Genomic DNA, 21,166 nt, shown 5'->3' with positions numbered 1-21,166 from the left:
GAATCTTTTATTTTCTTTATATTTTGTTTTTGTTCTATTCTTCTTGATTTATAATATAGAAGTTGGTTGGTAAACTCAAACAGTATCATCTAGTTCTGGTTAACTTTGTTTCACATCAGTTACAAATTTAGTTTGTGGGAGATATATTAATCACACATTGTTAAAAAAATATAAAATCATCAATATGACATTCACCTAATAGTTAAGTGTTTACATTCTTTAAATTGACCAAGTGATTATGAATTCAATTCTTATCACCACTTTTCAAAACTCTTGTGTGTGGGGATATATTAAAAAAATATATTTGTATTCAATTGGTTCTTTACTCATGTTGATTGACTTATAATTTAAGTCAAAACATAACTGGACTTGTTTGCTTGTTGGTGTTCAGATGGCTTCTTCCTCATCTTTTGGTGCTTCTCAACCAAAGCGTGATGTTTTTCTCAGCTTTAGAGGGGAAGATACTCGTTGCACTTTTACATGCCATCTCTATACTGCCTTGTGTCGACGTAAAATCGCTACTTTCATTGATGATGAGGAAATTGAGAGAGGGGATGAACTATCACCAACACTTTTTTCAGCAATAGAAAGCTCAAAGATTTCCATAACAATTTTCTCAGAGAATTATGCTTATTCTACATGGTGTTTGGATGAACTCGAGAGAATCATTGAATGCAAGGAGAAAAAAGGACTTGTTGTAATACCTGTTTTTTATCGCATCGATCCATCAGATGTAAGACACCAGAGGGGAACTTATGAAGTTGCATTTACAAAACATGAGAAAGATTTTAGTAACAATCTAATCAAGGTACAGAAGTGGAGAACTGCCCTGCGTGAAGCAGCCAACTCAGCAGGATGGGATTCCTCAAATATTAGGTGAATAATACACACACACTTGTAATTCACAGGTCCTCTAATGGTGTTTTTCTCACATACAAGATACACACACAATTCTCTGAATATACCTCTATTATATTACTGATTCTACCAAGCCACTTTACAAGAGTTACAATGAGATATTTATAAACAATAGCAAATGATTATGAATATTAATGACAAACTTAGGAAATCAAAGCATAATAATGACAACTTCTTAAAAACATTAAACTCATTAATATCCACTAACAAATTCCTAAGGGACACACCCCTTCACCACAAACTCTTCATTTTCTATTTTCATTTATTCTAAATAAAGTTTAAAACCCAACAAAACTCTCCCTTAAACTTTAATATCTCTACCGTCCTTCATTCTCATCTTCTTCTTGCAATTCTCAAACAACAATGTCGGCAGGGGCTTTGTGAAAATATCTCCAACTTGATCTCGGCTTGCAACATGAGTGAGCTCCACCTTTCCTTCTCTGACTTGATCTCGGATGAAATGAAACCTGACATCAATATGCTTACTTCTCTCATGGTTGACCGGGTTCTTTGCTAACTCGATCGCTGATCTGTTGTCAACTCGAATCTCGGTTGGGCCGACTTGCTCTTGCTCCAGCTTGCTTAGTAAATTCCTCAGCCATATTGCATGGCAAACACACCAAGATGCCGCAACATACTCGGCTTCACATGTAGACAGGGTCACAATGGGTTCCTTCTTCGACACCCAAGTAAACGTCGTGTTTCCCATGAAGAACACATATCCAGCCGTGCTCTTCCTATCATCAACATCTCCGCACCAATCACTGTCTGAATAACCCGTCAGTTTGTATTTGTCCGACTTCGAGTAATGAAGTCCTTGTGAGATTGTTCCCTTCACATATCTCATAATTCTCTTAGCCGCCTTCCAGTGAGTATAGCTCGGCTCTTCCATAAATCGGCTTATTATTCCAACACTCAGACATAGATCCGGTCTCGTACATGTCAAGTACCTCAGACTTCCAACTAGACTACGATAAACACTCAGATCTACCTTTTCTCCTCCATCATATCTTGAAAGTTTAACGCCGGGTTCCATGGGGGTTGAAACCGGGTTGCAATCACTCATTTTAAACTTCTCTAAAATTCCTTTTGCATAGGCTTCCTGAGAGACGAAGATCTCAGATTTGTCTTGTCTGACATCCAGACCAAGAAAGTATCTCATCAGACCGAGATCCGTCATCTCGAACTCCTTCGTCATTTTCTTCTTAATATCTTGAATTATCCCTTCATCATTACCCAAGAAAATCAGATCATCAACATATAGAGCAACAAGTAGAATTTTACCTCCTCTCTTCTTCACATATAGTGCATATTCATACGGACATTGTTCAAGTCCATCCTTCTTGAAGTAATTGTCAATTCTTGTGTTCCAGGCTCTTGGGGCCTGCTTCAATCCATACAAAGCTTTCTTCAGTCTCAACACTTTTCTTTCTTGTCCGGCTTTCATGAATCTCGGAGGTTGTTCCAGATACACCTCCTCTTCGAGTACTCCATTTAAGAATGCCGACTTCACATCCATCTGATAGATCGGCCATCCGAATTGGGCTGCTTGAGAGATCAACAGCCTGATTGTCTCCATTCTTGCTACGGGTGCGAACACCTCGTCATAGTCAATGCCGACCTTCTGCCTATACCCTTTCGCCACTAGTCAGGCTTTGTATCTTTCGATCTCCCCCTTAGCGTTCATTTTCTTCTTGTACACCCATTTCACCCCAATGGGCCGACTTCCTTTAGGCAGCTCGGCTAACTCTCATGTCTTGTTCTTTTCTATTGCTTTAATCTCCTCCTCCATGGCTGATTGCCATTTCTCATCTCGGATTGCTTCTTCAAAACTCACTTCTTCAGAATCTGCCAACAAACATACCAAGTGTGCTTCGTTAGTTGAGTCATACAAGTCTTGCAGGCTCCTCATTCTCAGTTGTCTCTGCTCTTCATCATCAGAGATTTCATGATTAGCTGGGATATGGGACGAAGGTTGTCCAACCTCAATTGTCATTTTCCCGGGTTCAACATTCACCCCCAGATGGACAACCCCAGTCCCAAGCATCTTCGTCATTCACCTTCACATCTCGGCTTATCAACACCTTTTTATTGACGGGATCCAACAACTTGTACCCCTTTGTCTTCTCATCATAACCAATGAATACAAATTTCTTACTCTTATCTTCAAGTTTCGTTCTCAACTGATCTGGTATGTGTGCATATGCAATACTACCAAAAATCTTGAAATGAGCCATTGATGGCTTTAGACCGCTCCATGCTTCTTGTGGAGTTTTATCATTCACATTTGAGTGCGGACATCGGTTCTGCACATACACTGCACGTTGTACGGCCTCTCCCCAAAACTCTTTCGGCATGTTCTTCGTCTTCAACATAGATCGGACCATATCCAGGATAGTCCGGTTCTTCCTCTCAGCTACTCCATTTTGCTGGGGCGAGTATGGTGCGGTCAGGAACCGCCTTATCCTATGTTCTTCACAATACTTCTTGAAAGCTGTTGACACGTACTCCCCACCTCGGTCTGAACGGACCGATTTGATGTACCTCCCAGTACCATTCTCTATCATTACTTTAAAACTCCTAAATGCCTCTAGCACCTCAGATTTTTCCTTCAAAAAATACACCCAAGTCTTTCGACTGAAATCATCAATAAAAGTTACAAAATACTTCTTACCACTGAAGGACCCCGGAGTAATGGGTCCACACAGATCGGTATGTATCAAATCCAGAGGCTGCCTAGCTCGGTATCTCGCCATCCTTTGGAACGGGCTCCTCGCATGTTTTCCCAATACGCAGTCCTCACCAAATTTTCCTTCAGAGTTAATCTTTGGTAGTCCCACTACCATGTTTTTCTTCATCATCTCAGTCAGACCACCGTAATGAAGGTGTCCAAACCGTCGATGCCACAAATCCATCTTATCTTCTACCTCGGCTTGCAGACAGCCGACCTCCATGCTCCTCAAACTCAACTTGTACATTATGTTTTTATCCATCTGAACTCGGGCTATCAGACGCCCTTGTTTGTCTTTCAATAGTAGAACTCGGTCTGTCATTAGAACCGAGTAGCCCTTTTCCATCAACTGTCCAATGCACAAAATATTGCATTTGAGCTCAGGCACGTAATACACGTCCCGAATTGTACCAACTCGTCCATCCTTTTGCAAGAAACAGATCGTACCTCGGCCTTTTACATCAATTTTGGACGCGTCTCCAAAAGAGACATGTCCGGCTTCCACCGTTTTCAACTCCTTGAACAGATGTTTGTAACCACACATGTGATTACTGGCACCAGTATCTAAGTACCACTCTGTCTCACTCTTCGAACTCGTTTCACCATGTTCCAACATCAAAACTCCTTCATCTCTTATCTCTCCTTCTGCAGCAAAGTTTGACGTCCCGTCAACTCTCCTTTCATCTCGGCAATCCTTCGCGAAATGCCCAACTCGGCCACAGTTGTAGCACCTGTCCGAGTTGTAATCTCTTGCGTAGTGACCATACTTCCCACACTTATGACATTCTACATTATTTTGATTCGACCACCGGCCTCTTCCACCTCGGCCACGTCCTCTACCTCTCCAGTTTTGCTGACTCGGCTCAGTTCTTTCTTCATTTCTCACCTCATGACCTCGGCCACGACCACCTCGGCAATTTCCACGTCCAGCTTGGCCACGACCTCTACCTCGGACGTTCTGAGAATACAACGCCTTCTCTTCCTTGATATTTGCTTTTGACTGGAGTGCTTGCTCCAGTGTCTCTTCCTTCTTCTTTTTCTTGCGTTGTTCATGCGCCTCAAGAGAACCCGCTAGCTCTTCAACAGAGAGCGTAGCCAAGTCCTTAGACTCCTCAATTGCACATACCACGTTTTCGAAGTCGTCTGTCAGCGACCTCAGAATCTTTTCAACAACTCTAGTCTCAGATAATTCCTCACCATTCTGCTTTAACTGATTCACCACGGCTTGAACTCGGCTGATGAACTCGGATACACCCTCTGAATCTTTCATCTTCATTCCTTCCAACTCGCCACGTAGAGTCTGAAGTCGGACCTGCTTAACTCGGTCAGCTCCTTTATAGACATTCTCCAAGATGTCCCACGCTTCCTTTGACGTTGTTGCACTTGCTATCTTCTCAAATCCGGACTCATCTACAGCTCGGAATAACATGTATAAGGCCGCCTTGTCCTTCGCACGCGTCTCTTTCAACACCTTGGTTTGAGCTGCTGAGTATCCTGCGGTAGTTGCAGGTTCAGCAAACCCGTCATGAATAACATCCCAAGTATCTTGGGATCCGAGCAACGCCTTCATCTGAATGCTCCAATTCACATAATTTGCTTTTGTCAGGCGGGGCAATGGTATACTGGAAGTGGTCACACTCTCCATAGCTCTGATACCAATTTGTAATTCACAGGTCCTCTAATGGTGTTTTTCTCACACACAAGATACACACACAATTCTCTGAATATACCTCTATTATATTACTGATTCTACCAAGCCACTTTACAAGAGTTACAATGAGCTATTTATAAACAATAGCAAATGATTATGAATACTATTGACCAACTTAGGAAATCAAAGCATAATAATGACAACTTCTTAAAAACATTAAACTCATTAATCTCCACTAACAAATTCGTAAGGGACACACCCCTTCACCACAAACTCTTCATTTTCTATTTTCATTTATTCTAAATAAAGTTTAAAACCCAACAAGGCTAATCAAGTCTTCATTTTTTATATATTAATTAAAATTTTCAAGAAGTCCACGTAGTGTGGAATTTGTGCAGGGGGTATTATCACCAGAGGCTTGCAGTATAAGTTTATTTTGACACTTCATAGATGCTCTGTTATCATGTTTATATCAGAATTATATATGTTGTGAACTATTTTTTTAAAAGATTACCATTAAAATAAGGGGAAAAAAGTATCTAATGGTACTTTAGATAACTTTGTTTAATGTTCATCGAAACGACGTCGTTTTGGGGTTGAAAAATTTAAAAATTAGAATGATAAAGACTATTATAACCCTGAAATAAATTAAAATTACAAAAACACCATGATTTCTGCCCTCGTCGTTTTGATGAACATCAGATAAAGTTATCTAAAGTAACTTTGGAAAAAGCAAACCCTTGAAATAAAATAAAAAATTGTTTTCAAAGCAATACAGATACAGAAAGGCTAAATACGGAAATATGTAGCACTGAGTTAAAATATCATGATACATTATACAAAAAATAAAAAAATTCATGATACAAATTACAAAGAAAATAAGGTTTAGCTGTTTGTCAACTGTCTATTAATTTGACAATTCTCTCTGTTTCATCTAGGTTGGAGTCTGAACTGGTTGAAATGGTTGTTGGAGATGTATTACAAAAATTGAATCGTATGAGCTCACATGTTCCAAATGGGCTCGTTGGAGTTACTGCACATGTTGCACATGTGGAATTATTGTTATGCAAAGGGTCCTCTGGCGTACGAATTATTGGAATTTGGGGCATGGGTGGTATAGGTAAGACAACCGTTGCAGAAGCTCTATATGCAAAACTCTCTTCTCAATATGAGGGATGCTACTTTGTTGCCGACGTGAGAGAAGAATGGAAAAATCATAGAGAAAATGATTTACGGAGTAAACTTCTGAGGGGGGTGTTAGGGGACCCAAATTTGTGTATTACCACTCCTAGTATGACGTCCACTTTCGTTATAGAAAGGCTCCAACGTAAAAAGCTCCTCATCATTCTTGATGACGTGAGTGATTCAAAACAAATAAAATATCTTGTTGGAGAGAAAGATTGGTTTGGACCTGGTAGTAGAATCATAGTGACGACTAGAAACAAAGATGTGTTTAACCGAGGAGTTGATGGAGTATACCACATGATGGAGTTGAATTTTCATGAAGCGTTAAAGCTTTTTAGCCTGAATGCCTTTCAACAAGACCATCCAACGTTGGAATATACACACTTGTCAGAACGGGTTGTAAATTATGCTAAGGGCATTCCGTTAGCTCTAAAAGTTCTGGGTTCATCACTTCATTCCAAACAACCAAGAGAATGGGAAAATGTGTTGGATAAACTCAAGAAAATCCCCCTAGCAGAAATTTATGATGTGCTACGATTGAGTTATGAAGGGTTAGACCCCGAAGAGCAGAATATATTTTTAGATATTGCATGTTGTTTCAAAGGAGAGACAAGAGGCCATATAACAAGTCTATTAGATGGCTGTGGCTTTTCTACAGATGTTGGGATTAGATGCCTTCAAGATAAATCTCTTATAAATGTTTCTAAGGACAACAAGGTACTGATGCATGATTTGATACAAGAAATGGGTTGGCAAATCGTCCGTGAAAAATTTATGAATGAGCCTGGAAAACGAAGTCGATTGTGGGATCCTAAAGAAATTTTTGATGTCCTCAATTATAACATGGTAGGGATCAAATTGCCTTGGTTCACATTTCTATTTCTAACTATGTGGAACACCTTAGTACAATGATCTGCCCATTATAATGTTATTACGTTCTGAATTTGTTTGTTACTTTTTGTTTGCCAGGGTACTGACTCTATTGAAAGCATAGTGTTGGACATGTCTCAAATCAAAGATGTGACAATAAACCCTAAAACTTTTCTCGGAATGTACAAGCTAAGGCTTCTGAAGTTTTATATGCCCCCTTGGGATAAGAGAAGCAAAGTGTATATTTCCAGAGGTCTTGAATGTATGCCTGATAAAATAACTTATCTCCGATGGGACTATTTTCCATTGAAATCCTTGCCACCATCGTTTTGTGCAGAGAAGCTTGTTGAACTTGATCTAAGACATAGCCTCATTGAAAAACTTTGGGACGGAAAGCAGGTATTTATCGAAACTTTTTTGATTTTTTTTTTTTTTTTTATAGCCGAAACTTTTTGACTTAATATATATATATATGAATGATTAAAAATCCACAACTTGTCAAATAAGTTTAGCTTTCTTATTCCTCAGGATCTTTCGAATTTGAAGTCATTATACCTTAGTGATTGCAAGCATCTGATTGAGCTCCCAGATTTATCTCTGTCTTCAAAACTTGAAGAAGTACATCTCGATGGTTGTTCAAGTTTGATGAAAGTTCCTTCATCCATTTTGTCACTTGATAGTCTGTTTCAACTAAATCTGAGAGGCTGTAAACAACTTCGCTACATTCAAAGTGAGAAGCAATCTAGATCTCTTCAATGGCTTAATCTCAGTGGGTGCTCGAGACTTGAAAAATTTTCAGTGTCTTCAGAGAAATTGAAATACCTGATCTTAAATGCAACAGCAATTAAAAATTTACCTCCAACATTTGACACGTCATTGTCAATCACAAAACTCTTCCTGGATAATTGTTCAAAGTTATCAAAACTCCCTGGCAACCTTGGCCTCTTATCAACATTAAATAAACTTTCATTGAGAGGAAGCAACATTGAGAACTTGCCTGATAGCATAAAAAATCTTTCTCAGTTGAGAGCTCTCAATGTAAGCAATTGCAGGAGGCTTCGTTCCTTGCCAGAGCTTCCATTCTTTTTACAGGACTTGAATGCAAGTAATTGTGTTTCCCTAGAAACAGTATCAAATTTAGGGATCACACTGGTGCAAGATTCTTTTGATAGGCTGAAGAAGAGATCGTTGCTCAGACAGATTCAAGAAGAAGAAAAAATGTCTATTCGTCATCGTAAATATTTGGGGAGGTTCGAGTTTTACAATTGCATAAAGTTGGACCAGATTGCACGCAAGACTGTTATGGAAGAGGCACTAATTAGAATTAAGCTCGCAGCCTACCTGTCATCAAAGATTGAAAAAATTTGTGATCCTTATTTTCAAACTGATGACCCTGAAGATTTTATATATGTTTCCCTTCCGGTTTATATTATTCTACCGGGAAGTGAAGTGCCAAACTGGTTCATACATAAAATAACAGACTCCTCAACTGTAAAACTTTTTGCACGGTGGTATCATTGTTGCAGTGACATGGGCTTTGCTTTCTACCTTGTTCTAGGACCAATGCACTCAAACGGGGAGAAAAATCATCATATTCGGTTTGAAGCAGGGTGTAGATACTATTTTGACGACAAATATGTTGGAACTTGCATGATAAATTCTTCTTGCAATAACGCTGAATCGGATCAGGTATGGCTTTGGTATGACAAATTAAAAGTTGTAGAGGGAACAAGCGATGAAAATCCTCAGCAGGTCTCCTTTGAATTTTTTGTTCTGCCTCAAAGTTCAGGACTTGTCGTGAAACAGTGTGGAGTTCGACCATTGTATGCTGCAGATGTCATCATGCGAAGCTCAAATGAACAAGAAGGTAACAGAGAAGATAAGAGACCTTACATTGAGTCTGAAACCTCTGGAATTGAAAGTAAGTATCAGTTTTCACGGCAGTATGATCTTCCTCTATCAGGATCAGAGAGACAGAGAATTCCTGGGTATCGCAGTGGACAAAGTGGGATATCCTTTTCATCAGTTTATCCTGCCAATGTTTCTCAACTTATAATGAAACACGACCGTTTTCGTTATGGAGATGTAGTCTGTGTTGGTTTTAACATTTATGATGACCACCACCATCGTGCTGCTCTACGGTGTTTAGCACAAATGCTTCTGGATGACTATTGTTATTTAGGTAAACTCACAGACAATATCAACATCTTATCATCGATTGTATGTTTGTCAATATATCGTTGCAATGTTGAGAGCTTGCCTGCAAGCATCGAGCATCTTTCATGGCTGAAACATATTTCACTACGTGAGTGCAAGAGGCTTAGGTCTCTACCAAAGCTTCCATTATCACTTCAATTTTTGGTTGCCGATAATTGCCCATCTCTGGAGACAGTTGAGTTTGCTCAGGCGAAAAAGCTGACTTTTTTTGGAAATTCATACGAAGTGAAGAAAATTTCTGGAAATTTGATATATGAAAAAGTATCAAAGATTGAACTTATTGACCCAGAAACAAGAGTTACCAATTGGACACTGTTAACGTCATCATATGATTCCATATTTGTTGGATTCAATGTTGCTTCACATATTGAGCTATGGAATGTCACATGTCTATCTGGCACAATAAAAATTACCACCAAGTGATAAAATAGTTAACGAAATCAGAAACAATAATGTGGCAGTTTCATTTGAATTCGGACTATCCAAATCCAATTGCTTGACCAAGGAACGAAGAGCATCAAGGAACAACCTTTCTCTTACTGCTTGATAGGTACCAAACACTTCTCCCTCTATCTCTCCAAAAAAAAAATTATATCCCTTAATTATGATGCTTCCTATTACATAAGAAATTAGTCCTTCAACTAAAATAATAATTTCACATAATAATAGCTATCTACATTAGAATCTTTTCACATTCATAAGAGAACCATATCCTTATAATTTGTTGCCAATATTGATTGCTACCCTCAGGTAAATTGGTTATCATGTGAACAATTTCGGCTTCAAGACTGGGAGACTGAAAATGCTACTCTTTTGCATGCTGGGCGATTATTACACCAATTCAGTGCTGATGGATATACCTTGATTGAATCACCAACATTTGCTATGTACGGGGTACAGGCTGATGCAGTGCTTCTAGCTTTACAGGCTGTGCATCCTTATACCTTTCACATGCATCAAATATTAAGATTTGTCATTTCAGCCGAAGCCTGAAACTCTGACATGCAATGGAAGATCTCTGAAGTCAGGCAAGATTTTCAGACAAGTCAGAGCTGGTATTCATTTATTTCTAATTTACTAGTTATCTTAACCCTGAATTTTATGGATTGTTTAAATCAAATAGGGGAAAATATTTGTATAATAACCCACACTTATGAATTAACCATGGAGTTAAGCATACATTTCAAGAGAATTATATGATAGTTATGAATGAGAATCCAATTTATATTAAACAAGTCATTTAGGATCAAAATATAATTATGAGAAAGTATAGGGGCAAAGTGCAATTATGATAAAATTTAGGGATCAAATTACAATTATGCAAAAGTCGGCCTAAACTCCATTATAATGTCATAATTGTTGTAAAATTAATAAGAACTAGAAGAGAAGAGATAAGAGAGATAGGGGAAAGTATTCTTACTAGGAAAATCCAATGGGACAAAACCATGGTGAAGGAAAAAAGAGTGCAACACGTATTTCACTCCCCCTGATGATAACTTTATTTACTATCTCTGAGTTTACGCATCCCGATCTTGTAAACGAGCTTCTCAAAACTTGAAGTAGATAACGCCTTGGTAAATAAATCTTGATCAAACATATTCTTGACTTTCTTCATGAATTGCTATTTATCCCATAGTCGTGCTTTCATTTGTGAATAAATATCCTGTTTGGAATATAGCTTTGTGTGGATCCTGCATTATTCTAGTATCTGTATATCAAAAAGAAATAATTCCTACTAACAAATTTACAAATAAAGATAAAATGTGAGAATAAGGGGGAACATATGAGGTTTAAAAGCCTTTATTGCTTTAATCCATTAATTATATTTGAAGCTTCATTCGACGAATTTCCCGAAAATTTTTATATGCTTCAACAATTTAGATCCTTATAGGATTTTCATATTTTACTGTCGATTGAATAAGCCACAAAAATGGGCTATAATAACATCTATTAGACGCACACCAATTTTTCATATACTGATTAATAAGATATCTGAAGGTGATTGCATCCACCACAAGAGAATATATTTTATAATAAATGCCAGCCTTTAGTGAAAATCATTGTACTACAAGTCGTGTTTTATATCTCACCACTTTATTCTCTCATTATAATTTGTGCACATTTGTACCTCACTGGCTTTACACCTTCATATGTTTGGATTATAGATCCAAAAACCTTTGAAATTGAATTGCGTCTTTATGATTTGGCCACTCATTATCAACAAATTTATCTTTAAGATCCTCGTCTTATTTCATCATTTCATTTTATGCAAAAATATTGTCGACAACTATATCTTTACGGTTCCAACTTTTTCTTATAATGACATAACTAATAGAGATCTCTTCATTTTCATTATTTTCAGGTACCTGAACCTCCCTTGAGGTTTGATCAAAGTTATGTCTTAATGTCTCCATATTATGACCATCTTAATCATTTGCTCCTCCTCCCTTTGAGGATTTTTATCCTTGGAACCGATCATTTTTCTATGTACAATACGAATTGGAGCATTTACAGTTGGAATATTAGACTTATTGGTCAGTGAAATCATTTGGCAGTCGATATATAATATCTTTTCTCATATTTACTTTGTGCGAGGATCTATATAAGATAATAATAAATTTTCCAACTGTTTATTCTCTCCCCCTCATGTTGGAAAGACTTGTAATAATAATCCACTAAATCTCCAGTCATTGTTTCAAGATATTATATAAGGAAATTCATATCCAACATATATTCTCAACTATATTTGGGATTCATCTTTGTGCGTTGTGGTGGAGTAATTAAAATATAAATTGCACATCAAAAATATTATTTGGCTCCTGACCATAAGCCAATGATGTAATGAGGAGATTATAACTTATTGGCATGATGCATACAAGTACTGCAGTATAAAATATAATATATACCCATGCAAAATAGGGAGCTTTGTTCTCATAAACAATGTTCTAGTAATCAATTGGAGACATTTAATATAAATTCACCAGCATTATAAAAATTAATTGTCTTTATTATGCTCTTAATATTATTATTTGAGCAAACATCCTCACAAATATCAAGATGTGAGTTAATAATGGATATACATGTGGCCATTTTGTAGATACATCTATTAAATTCATAATATTTGAAAGGTCCACATGATGGGTGAATGGGCCCATATATTTCACCCTATATGCATTTTAAAAATGCAAGAGATTGAATCTCAACTTATAATTGGTGATAATTTCTCTTGAGAACTAGCAGCACAAGAAAATTCAATAAATTTTTAATAAATCGAAGAATCTTCTGGTTCTTCAATGCATGATCATATGAATTTTCAATAATATTTTGCATCATATTTGATTCGGGATGGTCCATCTGGTCATGCCAAATAATATAGTTATTATAATCAATATCATTTTGATTTACCAAGACATGTTTTTCAATCATGCTAATATATATATTGGAAGCAAAACAGGTAATTTTTTTTTCTTTTATACACATTTCTTACCTGCAATATTTGTAGTAATAATAGTATATCAATATGTGTGATCACATATGGAGGCATGAAAATCATTTTGTATATAGGTAATTGATAAAATAATTCGGATTTTTGCTACTTCAGGAGCAATAACGAATAAAGATATCGTTAGCCTCAACAGTGGGATTAATCTCAGATCATAACACTTGCCCTTTATTTAATTTTCCATATTTCATTAGCCACTTTCGTTTGGCTTCTTTCGTGATTTGACCCAATGTTAGATTTTCTATCATCTATTTAGGGATTATATCATTAATGTGCTCATAGCCCTCAAAATAGCTAGAGTCTTTCATATGTTTGACATTTGCTTCAGGCAATGCTTTCATATGTTTGGGATTAATCTCATATCATAACACTTGCCCTTTATTTAATTTGCCATATTTCATTAGCATATTTCGTGATTTGACCCAATGTTAGATTTTCTATCATCTCTTTAGGGATTATATCATTAATGTGCTTATAGCCTTCAAAATAGCTAGAGTCTTTCATATGTTTGGCATTTGCTTCAGGCAATGCTTTTGAACAACGGGTCTAAAATTATAATTATTATCAGTCATTTAGATATAGAGAGAAAAAACTATAATAATTATATATTGAATGATTATTCATAATGATTCAAGTTAGAGATAATTTAATGAATTGCATAACTGATTAAATTGCAAATAAAAAAAAATCATTTATGCGCTACATATAACGAAAATAAAATAGCATACACTAATGATTGTAGTGTACACATGAAAAAGTCTAACAAACAGTATATTGAATAAAAATAATAATAAACAAACGGTGACGGCAAAACTTCCGTGGACTAATTCAAATTTTCCAAAAAAAATGAAACATACTAATGGGCACGTTTCACGAACGGTAACAAACATACTTATTCAAAACTTCCGTTTAACATTGCAATATAATAGGCACGTTTCACGAAACATACCAAAACATAATATATCATTTGAAATAACATGCTAATAGTCATACACGTCTCACAAAAAAAATAACTTTCAGAAAGATAATGGTAAAACAGTAATACAACTTCCGAAATAAAGTGCTAAAAAGAGACTGAATTGCCAGTACGGAGCACACGAGTTAATGTGTAATTTGTAAAGCATCCAGGTGCAATTATACTATATAGCATGTTTTGGTGAACATCTTTGACATGCTGAACATAGTAGTTGTAAAATCCGGCCTGATCGGGTCGGGTTGACTCGAAATCGGTGAATTGGTTATCGGATTGATTCGGATTAAGCATTAGACCGATTACGCATTGATCCAATCAAATTCGGTCAAAATCTGGATAAAACTGGCCAAATCCGGTGACCCGGTCAAGTCATGTATTTAAAAATAAAAAACAAAAAAAAAAATCAAAATTGTTTCATCTTGTCAAAAAAAATGTAGAACTCATTTTAAAATTTTTTGTAATTTTATTTGCTAGTATATTCTTTTACAATGACCTCAAATTTTAGCTTCTAATACTGAAGCAATTTGCGGAATAATAAATTAAGAGAATGTGATATATGTCATTTTAATGTAGTTGAATTTGAAAAATATGAATTCAATGTCATCGAGAGGTATGTTTATGGAGATTCTGAGTTGCAATTTAAATTGACATAGTAATAGCATTCATTTTTATTTATTTATGCTTCTTGTTTTTGAGTTTATTTAATGAACATTGCTTAATTTATTTTAACTATGGAAAATATAATTGAATTTATATGTTCATATTTTTATATATTTATATATATCCGGGTCAACCGGTCCGACCAGTGACCCAGTACTCTGACCGAGTCAATGCCGGGTCAGGTTTAATAACACTTTATAGTGGAATATAAAGCTGACTAACATCAATAATCAGCATCTTTCATGCATATTGCTTAAGTTTTGCTTTAAATTATTACATATTTACAGAAGTTAATATTTTATTTTCTTTTAATGAATTAAATTATGCACACCTCTCTCACCTAATGTAAGACATTCATTATCGTACATGATTTTAAGCACCTAACTCACCGTAGTCTCAGTAAAGCAAACTGATAGGGTAAAACTCAATAATAAACATTTCAACTAGCATGTAAACCCTGACCAACCATATAATGTTTAAAAGGACCCAGCATCATCAAACCATTAGAACACTCAATTAAGAACACCAGTCAAATACGAAGAAACTTATATATACAAATCAAAGCCTGAAAACTAGGTAGATATTCAAGAACCCAAGATATTTTAAGTAGCATGCTCCCTACATACAAGACCTTCATAAAATTAACCACACATTTGGACACTGTAACAATCAATAAAAACAAGAGATGCAAACAAACTTCCTTAATCTTGATGTAAATAATTTTTCCAATTAAGGAAATATGTTAGATGCAAGACTACTGGGGTTAATAAGGGTAATAATCAAAGCAATAAATTGAAATTTCCACACCTGATTATGCGCGGGTTGCTCACCAACTCTTTTTAACTTGTGGTTGAATATCGCAAATGATGAAGATGTCATTGTGTAGTGGGTTGGTATTCCAAGTTTCCATCTATGCTTCCTGACGACGCCTTTCTTTTTCTTTCTTTTGGATGGTGCTCCAACAAGAAGCGATGGAGGTGATTGACGGACATGGAGGAGGAACCAGCAGAGCGTCGGCGGTGATGAAATCTGGGTCTGAATGTCATTCCCCATGAGTGCCTTTGGCACATTAGAGTCCCAATTGACCCTATGGTTGATTCCGCCATTAGAGCCATGCTCCAACACACAAGCTACACGAAAAGGACACCACCCAATCTGGGTTCCTACATGTGTGTCCTACCCCTCAAAATGTTTGATCGTAAAAGTTAAAAATTTCACCAACTCAAAATAGATTTTGCAAAAGTTTGAAGGTATCAGTGTTGTGTTTGAGGAGGGATATTCTCGCTATCAAAATTTTTCACTACCAACTTACCACCTATCTGATCACCGTTAGATTAACATTTTCTCTCTCTTCAAATTTGTTTTAACATTCTCTCTTTGATCCAATGATGATGTGATTGGTAGTAAGTTAGTAATAAGAATTTTTGGTAGTTAGAATATCCTTTACTCATCAGTGTTACCAAAATAAGAATATAGTTTGATAATATGAAGAAAAATAAATTCAGCTATCTGTAGGATGTCTAAAGTTTGAAGTATTCACAATGAAGCCAAATATTATGGGGTGTAAAAGAAAAACTGAGTTTTCAAGCGTTTAAGAAGAAAAAAAAATCAGAATAACAAAAACAAAAAATTATAGTATTGTGCAGTGGTCTCTTAGATTGGAAAGACAATGGTGCTCATAACTTGTTGTAAAATTAATAAGGACTAGAAAAGATAAGAGAGATAGGAAAAAGTATTCTTATTAACTTGTGTCATACTACAATAATGTCTTATTTATAGGCTCGAGAAACATAAAAGTTATAATAACTGACATTATTCTTCAACGATCATAATATCTCCAACAGCCATAACGTCTCCAACAGTCATAACGGATATGGACAATCAACAAATTATTTATAACTGTAATATGATTATTTGGAAAATTTAATAATATGAAAATGATGTCATAAAGGTTAAATTATGTTTAGAAATTAAGGTTTTAAAAAAAATAAAACCTAGGGACTAATTAGCAAAATTTTGAAACTTGTTGGTTAAAGTCAACTTTTAGGACTTTAAAAGTGACTTAGGAGTTGGCAAAAATTTCGGCTCTATTTGATTTCTGTTTTGCAAAACAGTTTTTTAGTTTTCAGAACAAAAAAACTAAAAAACTCGTTTGGTAAGACTTGTTTTGTAAAAAATATTTTGAAAACTATAACTGTTTTTTTGTTTTTAAAATCAAATTTAGAGAACATGTCTGCGATATTTTTGTTTTCTGTTTTGGTTTTTAACTTTCAAAAAAAAATTATAGAAAACAACTATTTCTATAACCATTTTACAAAATAATTTTAAAAACAAAAAAAATCAGAACACAGTCAAATACGCCCTTCATTTTCACTTCTCCTCTTCCCTCCCAAGCGCTGCCAAACCCGAACCCCCCATTGAAGGAAGGCCAAGCTTTTCTCTTCATTTTCTACCCAACTAAACACTTGTCATGAAAGTTTGCGCTTAGTGTCTTAGGAGTGAAACCATAGTCTCCATTCTCCTTAGGAAGCTTTGGTTCATGAGTTTTCTCCATTTTCCTAACTCGGCTATTGTTCATCAAGGAGCAAAAATGATGTTGTTTTGATTGATTTGAAGCTTGAAGATTATCATTTGGTGGTGTAAAACTTATCTAAGGTAAAAAAACTACAAATTAAACGATTGAATCCTTGGATTTGAACTTAGGTTTTCATGAATACTTTGTTGGAATTTTGATGTTGGAAAATCATGAATGGTTGTATGTTTTGATGAAGGGATATGTCCATTCATATTTGTGGAGTTGATTGAACCATATAGAAGTCAAGAAAGCATATAAATTGTATAAACCTACCATGTCCATTTCGGCTATAATGTAAAGATCCATGTTGGAATTGTGTTTTAGGTTGTCTTGATGATGGTTAATATGCCCTAGGTAGTGTAGTGTATAATGGATTAAATGGTTGGTTATGGAAAGCATGAACATGTAGTGAATGACTTAAGTCCCCATTTCGGTCATATGATGGAAAATGCATGTGGAAAGTTTATTAATTTTGTTTTGATGATGGTTAATATGTATGGAGTGATGGAATGTCAAACGGAGGTAATTATTGACATTGAAAGCAAGAAAATTCCACAAACTCCGTATATGTCTATTTCGGCCATCCTAGGGAAAATCATGTGAGAATGTGTTTGAATATTGTTTAAATGATAGTAATGACTTAGCTATGTTGATGTGAGTAGACTAATTGGTTAGCCATTTGAACCATGTAAACATTTGGGGAACCCTTAGATTACCATTCAGCCATGTCTTAAAATATAAGTGAATATAATGACCTTAACTTGTAAATTATGGAATTACAAAGTGATTAAGGGTTTAATCATAATTAATGAGAATTAATTAGATTAGACTAATCTAATTAAATGAATTAAAATACTTTTGGGGAAAAAGTATGAATAGTGAAAGTTTTGGAATAAAATTACCTGGAACTTCAAAATAAATTAGGGAATATGACTACAAAAATATTGGCTCTTTGACCAGTTGGGGACTTTTCCCTTTTAAATTTACCAATTTGGTATCTGGATGAGAGAAATTACCGGTTGGGGTCTTTAAGTGCCGCAGGGGGGACCCAGCGACTCTAAATGACGCCCACAGTCCCCTGCGGCACTCATATTTTTTTTTCCGGACACAATGTCGCCCCCACCCCCCATCGGCACTAAATTTTTTAGTTTTTTTTTGGTTACTTAAGTGACGCCCAACCCCCCCCCCCAACGGCACTCATGAGCATGCGGTCATTTATTCATAGTTCAGTTCTGCTTTACAACCATGGAATCCTTTGACACTCATCATTATCACTGATAATGGGTTATCATCAAGAACCCCAGAAAACCATGGGGTGAACTCTATACAAGAGGATAATTTTCCATCTGAGGGTGGTGGAGCAGTCGCTAGGGACAATATCACCTGTTTAAGTCAGGGTGATTTCATTAAAGATGAAAGGAATAAGCATGTAGAGAGCCTATCAATTTTCTAGATTTGATTGGTCTCTTGGAGATTGGAGCTTCAATGTGATACGTTCCAATCACAAATTGAGTAAAGTTCATGTGACAAATCTGAAGCAAAATGCTTAGCATGCTGAAGAATGGTTCATTTCTTTTTATGTATATATATAGCAGAGAATTTTTCCCCACTCATTAGGTCTTTGTCTTCTCCTTTGTTCTTTTTTTGATCTTCAACACTTGCTATGCTAGTATTTTAGATCTCTCTCTCTCTTCCTGGTTGTAATTAGTTGAAGAATAGCCGGAGCTGCAGTGTTCCTTTGCCCTTGCACAGACCACTGTGTTATTGCAGTTCATGCACTGCTGATATGACCGCATGCTCATGAAATTAAAACATGCTTAATTTTAAATGAGTGCCATTGGGGGGTTGGGCGTCACTTTCATAACCAAAAAAAAATAAAAAGAATTAGTGCCGATGGGGGGTGGGGGCGGCACTATGATCGAAAAAAAAACACATCACATGAGTGCCGCAGGGGACTGTGGGCGTCATTTAGAGTCGCTGGGTCCCCCTGCGGCACTTAAAGACCCTAACTGGTAATTTCTCCCATCCAGATACCAAATTCGAAAATATAAACGAAAAAAGTCCCAAAATGGTCAAAGAGCCAAAAATATTATAAGCCAATAGGACAAGTTTGAAAGAGAGATAAGTGAGCGGGTTAGATAAGTCTTTACCCACATGGATGTTTGAACTCACATTATATGATTTAAACACACTCTCTCCCCCTCATTCTCTCTTCCCTCTTGCGGATTGCTCCATTTCCAAGCCGAAGGAGTGCTTCTTCTCCCCTTCTCCATTGAGCTTCATCCTAGCTTCAAGAAACAAGAGAAAACACTTGTCATTCTTCATCTCCCATCACTCCACCATAGAAACTAGTTCGAGTTAAGAGATTGAAAGAGAAAAACCCACTATTTAGGGGCTACAAAATTCGGTTGGAGCTTGAGGGAGAAGTTTTCTTGGATAAAGACTTGGGTTGTTCTTGCAATCTTGTTGGTTGAAGCCCCAAGGTAAATGCCACAACTTCCCTTTGGTATTTCATGACAAATGGCATGATTTAGGTTATGGAATATTAGGGATTTCATAATTTATGAGTTGGAGTATGAACCCGTGTGTAGAAATGCATGCTAGGGTGTTGAGAGAGTGGTAATTGGTTGTATTTTGATGTAAAATGGACTCCATTTCGTGTTGGTTACTAATTCTGCATACTAAGGCAAAATATCAATATCCGGATATCGATATCTGGATATTGTCCTATTTTCGAGAAAAGTGATATTTTCCCATACAAGATCGTCCCAATACTGTTAAGAGGGCTTAATGGGATTAATTTGAGGTAACCTACTATGAATCTAAGTTTCCACCAATTGTATATTGCTTATGGTTATTGGATAGTCATTGTGTTTATTGGTTATAGAGTGGAACCAATTGGACTAGTGAAGTAAGAGCTAGAACTAGATCAAGCAATAGAACTTGACCTTGGTTCTCAATTGGTTGAGTATAAGGTAAGTTTCTTTGTATCATTGTAGAAATGATAATTGTTGCTTAATGCTTGTGGCATGATGTATATGTTACTCATACTTTCACCTTGAAATAGGTGTTATTGGTAGAGATTGAAGAGTGTTATAACATTGAAGGGAAAAGTAGATGAGAAAGAAGAAGAAGCAAAAGCAAAGTCCATGTGGGATTGTGGAAGCCCATTATATGACTCGTATGAATTGGTGTCCCTTGATCATCTTATTGATAGGCATCTAATGACACTCCCATCTCTGCATGGATCATATGCTCTCTGTGATAGCACAGAAAGTTGTGTCGACAAGCTCAAAAGTTGTGGGGCCGAAGTTTTGACTTTTGCAGCAATGTTTTGAAATCTGGAAACTTCATTGGGGGCCAGTTGTTTTCTCAAGCAAATTCATGAAGGTGCCGCCATCCGTGATTGTTCAAGAATGCTCCAGTTGCAGCAAGTAGAATTTCGCAACCGACTCCTACAATATAGAAAAGTATGAAAGGATTGAATGATAAGTGTTGTATTGCTTTGTGGCAGATAGCCAATTATATATACAAATGACAACAAACTGAAACAAACGATAACAAACTATCGTAACAATACTAATACTATCGTAACAATACTATATGGAGAACAAACAAACTATCTTAACCAAACTATACAGATACAAGATATTAACAAACTCTTCCTAAAGACTTGGTCTTCATTAGTTGAAGAATAAGATCAAAGGTGATCTTATCCTAACACTCCCCCTCAAGTTGGAGCATGTAATGAAGAAATGCCCAACTTGCTGCGAAGAAAACCGAATTGCTTCATGCCAAAGGCTTTGGTAAAAATGTCTGCAATCTGCTGATCGGAACGAACATAAGAAGTAGCGATTGTATTTCGTAAAACATGATCTCGCACA

At 36.3% G+C, this 21,166-nt stretch overlaps 1 protein-coding gene across 1 annotated transcript; it reads left to right on the top strand.

Annotated features, from left to right (window-relative positions):
* The first annotated feature begins 391 nt into the window (after positions 1-391).
* Positions 392-20,620, top strand: LOC133295091 (disease resistance-like protein DSC1). The gene is made up of 6 exons (XM_061493887.1): positions 392-876; positions 6,239-7,331; positions 7,455-7,754; positions 7,884-9,953; positions 10,323-10,502; positions 20,363-20,620. Exons 1-6 carry the CDS (start codon positions 392-394, stop codon positions 20,618-20,620), a joined length of 4,386 nt encoding a protein of 1,461 aa, XP_061349871.1.
* The last annotated feature ends 546 nt before the right edge of the window (positions 20,621-21,166 follow it).

Source organism: Gastrolobium bilobum, unplaced genomic scaffold (genome assembly GCF_033153095.1).
Source record: "Gastrolobium bilobum isolate Gb01-03AN ecotype WA unplaced genomic scaffold, APGP_CSIRO_Gbil_v1 utg913, whole genome shotgun sequence".
Lineage (NCBI taxonomy): Eukaryota > Viridiplantae > Streptophyta > Magnoliopsida > Fabales > Fabaceae > Gastrolobium > Gastrolobium bilobum.
This window is presented reverse-complemented; position numbering and strand designations above follow the sequence as displayed.

Excerpts from the sequence above, each read along its gene's own strand:
- LOC133295091 (XM_061493887.1), top strand. The coding sequence starts at position 392 with ATGGCTTCTTCCTCATCTTTTGGTGCTTCTCAACCAAAGCGTGATGTT. Across the intron at positions 9,954-10,322 it reads CACATATTGAGCTATGGAAT|GTAAATTGGTTATCATGTGA; the intron begins GTCACATGTCTA and ends TGCTACCCTCAG. Across the intron at positions 10,503-20,362 it reads TGCTTCTAGCTTTACAGGCT|AGATTGAAGAGTGTTATAAC; the intron begins GTGCATCCTTAT and ends TGTTATTGGTAG.